At 62.7% G+C, this 5,273-nt stretch overlaps 2 protein-coding genes across 2 annotated transcripts in view; both read left to right on the forward strand.

Annotated features, from left to right (window-relative positions):
- Nucleotides 1-152: 152 nt before the first annotated feature.
- On the forward strand, nt 153-2,977 carry H696_06275 (hypothetical protein; the record flags this gene model as incomplete). Its single annotated transcript, XM_009500015.1, has 9 exons — nt 153-208; nt 326-519; nt 644-738; nt 825-1,127; nt 1,244-1,415; nt 1,617-1,898; nt 2,028-2,315; nt 2,462-2,602; nt 2,705-2,977. Coding segments are annotated over 9 exons (1,804 nt in total), but the record flags the coding sequence as incomplete, so codon positions are not given.
- A 612-nt stretch (nt 2,978-3,589) lies between these two features.
- Nucleotides 3,590-5,273, forward strand: part of H696_06276 (hypothetical protein) — a 4,273-nt gene continuing 2,589 nt past the window's right edge. The window contains exons 1-4 of the mRNA XM_009500016.1: nt 3,590-4,167; nt 4,311-4,622; nt 4,768-4,880; nt 4,971-5,235. Coding sequence (XP_009498291.1) covers nt 3,842-4,167; nt 4,311-4,622; nt 4,768-4,880; nt 4,971-5,235 — 1,016 coding nt within the window. The 5' untranslated portion in view covers nt 3,590-3,841. The remainder of the gene's footprint in view (nt 4,168-4,310; nt 4,623-4,767; nt 4,881-4,970; nt 5,236-5,273) is intronic.

A 5,273-nucleotide genomic window follows, 5' to 3' on the forward strand; every position in this document is an offset into this window, starting at 1 on the left:
GACCTTCGTCGGCCGTTTGTTGTTGCTTCACCTCGTCCTGTTGCCTGCCGGCCAGCGCCTGCCGCCTTGCCCTTGTCCCCGCGCGCCTTCGGTGTTTTTCCCCCCCCCCCCCCCCCCCCCCTATTCCGGGCTAACATCTCCTCCACTTGCAGGGTCGAGCGCGTGGACCGCAAGCGTCTGGAGGATGAGTATGACTCTCTGATTCGGGGTACGCTGGGCTGTTGAGAAAATATGCCCGTTCGCCCCTTTTTCTGTCGGCTCTTCCCCTTCTCCCTCTCTGACCGTTCGCCCTCTCCCCTCCTCCTCCGCCCATTCCTTGCCTCAGGCCTCCGTGCTACGGATGACAACCCGGTGGTGGCCACATCGCGGGACTTCACCCTGACGAACGATGCTCCCGGTGTGGGTGTAACCCCGGCCCCGACCCTGGCGGCGGATGTGCCCTCCGGCCCGATGCCGGGGAATATCCGCAAGGCTCGCCACTTCCTCGGAACACTGCTGCGTCTTCTGGAGTACCTGAAGGTTCATACAAGACACATGGACATGCTATTGGCCCTTTGGCTGTTCTCTTTCTTGTTCTGGCCATGCGCCGTGTTGTCCTGACACCTCGATGCTCCTCCCCGGGCCCGGCCCTCCCTCGACGCAGACTCGGCTGGTTTTGTCTGATGTGCTGATCGAGACACCAGGCCAGTTTATCGAAACCCTGACGAGCAGCATCCGCACCGAGCGCCGGTCCCTGCGGTACGTGTGAATCACCCTTTCCTGCATTCTCCGGGCCCGAATCTCGGCACTCACATGTCACGCCTTTCCTTGATCTCGCTCAACAGGTTCGTCCACTCGCGTCTCACATCGTTGATTCGCGCGCTCGAGATGCCAGTCTCGCATAGTGGGGCCATTGCCCACTTGGAGCGGGTGGCTTCCTTTGCCACGCTGGCGGCCACCTACGAATCGGGCTTTTCGCTTGTCTTTGAACCGGGGGGCTTCATGCTCGGTGGTTCGGCGGCCCTTCTCCGGCGGACGGGCGGGGCCACGGCAAACTCCGTGTTTGCCGGACTGCCTGGGATGCCGCCGACTGGCGCGGCCGCGCATGACAACCGCGCTCCAGGGTGGGACACGGTTCTGCACTTCTCGTACGTCTGAAGATCCCGATGCATTGTCGCCCTTCCCCCCCTCCCCCCCTCCCCCCCCGGCGAGTTGTGCTCTGACGCCCGCCCCTTCCTTCGTTGCTCCTCCTGGAACGTGCCAGCTGCCTTGACCCATCGATTGCGATGCAGCCAATTTTCCGCCGCTTCTCCAGTGTGATTCTCACGTCCGGCACCCTCACGCCTCTGGGAATGTACGAGTCGATTCTCGGCTTCCGGGCGGTGGTGACCGACAGCTTCGGGGCCACCCTGCCGCGAGAGTGCTTCCTCCCGATGGTACGCAGAGTGTCTCGGCATATCCCCATCCGCATTCCGTCCGGGGGGGCCCGCATGACCGGAGACCGAGCTCTTGGCCCTTTCCTCTGCCCACCTCGATCGATCTCCGATGTCCTTGGTTTCCTGGCCATTTGCTGACCCACGCTCGTGTGTCCCTTGTCCCCCCTCCCTGCCCCTCCCTGCCCCTCGGCCTGGTTCAAGGTTGTCACTCGTGGCAGCGATCAGTTGACGGTGTCGACGCAGCACAGCAAGCGTCACGATCGGGCGGTGATTGCCAACTTTGGCAAGCTGCTGCTGGACATCGCGCGCTGTGTGCCCGACGGCATTGCGGCCTTCTTCCCTTCGTACGGCTACATGGAGCATGTGCTGTCCGAGTGGAATCGTCATGACGTCCTTGGTGCCTTGCTGGCCACTACAAAGCTGATTTTCGTGGAGACGCCCTGTCCGGCGGAAACGGCCCAGGCACTTGCGAACTATCGCTTGGTACGGCGTTTCCGCCATGTCTCAGCCTCCCTGCCTTGCCTTGGCCCTCTTTGTCTGCTCTCCGGGCAACTCCCGTGGTCCTTCTCTGACATGCTTCCTGGCACTTTTTTTTTCCCCCGCTCCACGCAGGCGTGTGACAATGGCCGAGGGGCCATTCTGCTGGCGGTCGCCCGTGGCAAGGTGTCCGAGGGCATTGACCTGGACAATCATTATGGACGGGCGGTCATTGTGTTTGGCGTGCCCTTCCTCCACACGGAGAGCCCGGTGACCAAGGAGCGCCTGGCCTTCCTGCGCCAGGAACGACAGATTTCCGAACGCGAGTTCCTCACCTTCGACGCCGTGCGTCAGGCGGCCCAGTGTGTGGGTCGAGCCATCCGCGGCAAGACTGACTACGGGCTGATGATCTTCGCGGACTATGTACGTCTGTGGATGCTTCTTTGCCCCCTTCGGGCTCTCTCCTCTCTTTGCCCCCCTCCTCGCGCACATGTCACGAGCAAGCCGCCACCCTCCATGTGCCCTCAATTGCCCGTCACCTGACAGGATCCTCCCATTCCCCTTGATAGCGATACGATGATGATAAGCGCCGGCGTCTGCCTCGTTGGATCAACAGCGCCTTCCACCGGGACTCGGTCAATATGTCCACAGACATGGCGGTCACCATGGCTAAGCGCTTTGTCCGGGCGATGGCTCAGCCGTATGATCGGGTGCGCCTTTTGTCTCCCCTGTTCTTCTCCCCCGCCCCCCCCCTCCCTCCCCCTCCCCTGCCCCGCCCCCTGTCTCTCCCACCTCTATCTGGCTCCCCTCAGGGCGATCTCTGGCTTGCGGGCGAGGCGTCGGTAGTCTCCAAACTGACCTTCCTCTTTCCATGTTTCCCCCCTTGTTTCCTGCGGTCCTCGCCGGAAAAGAACACGGAGGTCGAGAAGTCCCTCTGGACCGGGCAGAAGGCGCAGGCCTTCTTCTCTTCAAACAGCCAGCCCGGCAGCCAAGCCTCTCGGTTGAAGGGGGCGTCGAGTGCATCTTCCGACCAGCAGCAGTCCTCCCGGAAGCGGCCTCACTCAAGCATTGCCGCCGAGCAGTAGCCCATAAAGCCGGTGGCCATGCCTCGGGACAGCGCCGATTGGAGAATTAATTCAAATACATTAACTTGGCATATACGTTGGCAACCTATAATTCCCAGGCTCATCTCCGCGGATGGCCCCCTTCCCTGTTATACATACGCGCGCGCGCGCGTTTCTGGCGGCGACTCTCTGGACATCCTGGCGCGAGACCCAAGCGATCGGGGTACCCTCCGACATCCCTGCGCGAGAGGGACACCTGTGCATGTGTGTGTGTGTGTGTGTGTGTGTGGGGCGGGGGGGGGGGGGGGGGGGGGGGGGGGGGGGGGGGGGGGGGAAAGAGTGGGGTACGGGCGGAAGGGTGCCCGCCCAGTCAAAGAGGAATCAAGCTGTGGACACCGCCCCGGGGCTGTCTCGCCTCCGCTGACACGCCGAGTGTCGGGGTGGGTGCTTGCCCTCCCCCGCCCTCCCTGGGTGTCTCTCGCTCTCGCTCTCGCTCTCGCGCGCGCCAATCGAGGGGGGGGGGGGGGGCTCATGTCGATATGTGGTGTTCGTGTGCATTCATGTGCGTGAATGTATGCGTGTCCGCTCGGCCTTCGGGTGCAGGTGGGGGAATGTGCCGGTGTGGGAGGCGGGCTCGATTTGCGCCGGTAATGTCTGTCTACAGCCTCCCCCTCCCCGGGCCTGGAGGCCGTTGAGAGAAAAAGAGGGCGTACCCAGTGGGAACGGCCGTCTCCTGCCTCTCAAGCATATGCCAGTTTCTGTTTCCCCTGCTCTTCCATCTGCCTGCCCGTTCCTGCTTTCACTGCTTGCACCCCCTTCCTCTTTGCATATCTAGTCCACCACCCGACTTTCCAGGGTTCGGCTGTCGTGGAGTGCCCTGCCGCCATGACGTCCAAGGATGTGGCCACATCGCGAACGCCAGTGCGACAGCGGCAGCGCCCACGGGCTGATGTCGCAAACCCAATGCAGCCCCAGGCCTCCGCCACCTCCTCGATGCCCCCTGTCAAAGCTCCCAATGAGGGCCTCCAAAGCGAGTGCCCCTCGCCAGCCACGCGGGTCCTCGGAAGGGGCGTGCCGGTGGCCGTGCCGGCCGGTCCGAAGAATCCGGTGCGCGACCGGCGCATCTGGGTCGATTGGGTCCTAGAGCTGGCTTTGGTGCTGTTTGCCTTGCCATTTCGCACTCGGGGCTTTGCCTTTCCCGGGTCGGTGGTGTGCGTTCCTTTTTTTTTCTTCTTTCCCCCTTTGTATCGCACCCGGGCCCATGGGTGGCTACACACTTGTCCCTCTTTGCCCAAGCAGCTTGCCTGCTGACTGCCCCTGCTCGATTGCCCTTCCAATGCTGGGTCGTGTGAAGTTTCGATGAGCTGCACTTCACCCGCATGGCTCGGGACTACCTCACCGGATGGTTCCATCTGGATGTCCATCCGCCCTTTGGCAAGATGTTCCTGGCCTATGCCGGCCACTGCCAAGCGCGCATTGTGCATTTCCTGTCGCAGATCGGGCTCACCGGCTTTGTGGACGCCTGCGCGCGCTGGGCTGGATTCCCGCGTTTTTCCGCGGCCGCGGCCGCACTGGAGCCCCTCGGCGATGTGACCCGGCACCTTGGCAGCCTGGAGCAGATTGGCTCGCACTTTTCCCCAGAGCCAACATACTACGTGGGAATGCGGTGCGATTGGAGGAGTAGAGGTGGTGGTGGTGGTGGTGGTGGTAGCAGTGGTGGTGATGACGGGCGGGGGAGGCGCCGAGGCCCAGCTGGAGGAGCATTGTGACATTGCCGGGCACTGACATTGTCCCCCTGCTCTTTGTGGCAGCCTGCTGAGCGTCATTGTCGGCGTCGGGCTGCTTCCCTTGCTCTTTAAGTCGCTGCGTATCCAGGGTGTCGGTCGGCCGTTGGCTGTCTTCATGGCCCTGCTGCTGATGTTCGGTGCGTCTTTGTGGTTCATGTAGCCCGATGCCAGGGTCTAGCTGCTTGGGATTGAGACGGTGCTGACGCGGCTTTGGCACCACTCGACAGAGTCCTCCTTCGAGGTGCAGTCGCGCTTTGCCTTTTTGGATTCGCAACTCATCTTCTGGTGTGGCTTTGCCTGGTACTATTGGATCCGTTATGAAACTCGCTGTGATGGATTCCTCCAAAGCATGGCAGCGGAGTTGCGCAACTCCGACACCGAAGCACGCTGCGAGCCCGGGCCCCGGGTGCATGCATCGCTTCTCGGGTGGCAGGGCCGTCTGCCGGAAATGGATATCATCTATTGCGGAATTCTCCTGGGTCTGGCGTGCAGGTGCGCTCTCTGTCCTCCCCTCCCCCCCCCCCCCCCCC

The sequence above is a fragment of the Fonticula alba genome (genome assembly GCF_000388065.1).
Source record: "Fonticula alba strain ATCC 38817 unplaced genomic scaffold supercont2.48, whole genome shotgun sequence".
Taxonomy (NCBI): domain Eukaryota; order Rotosphaerida; family Fonticulaceae; genus Fonticula; species Fonticula alba.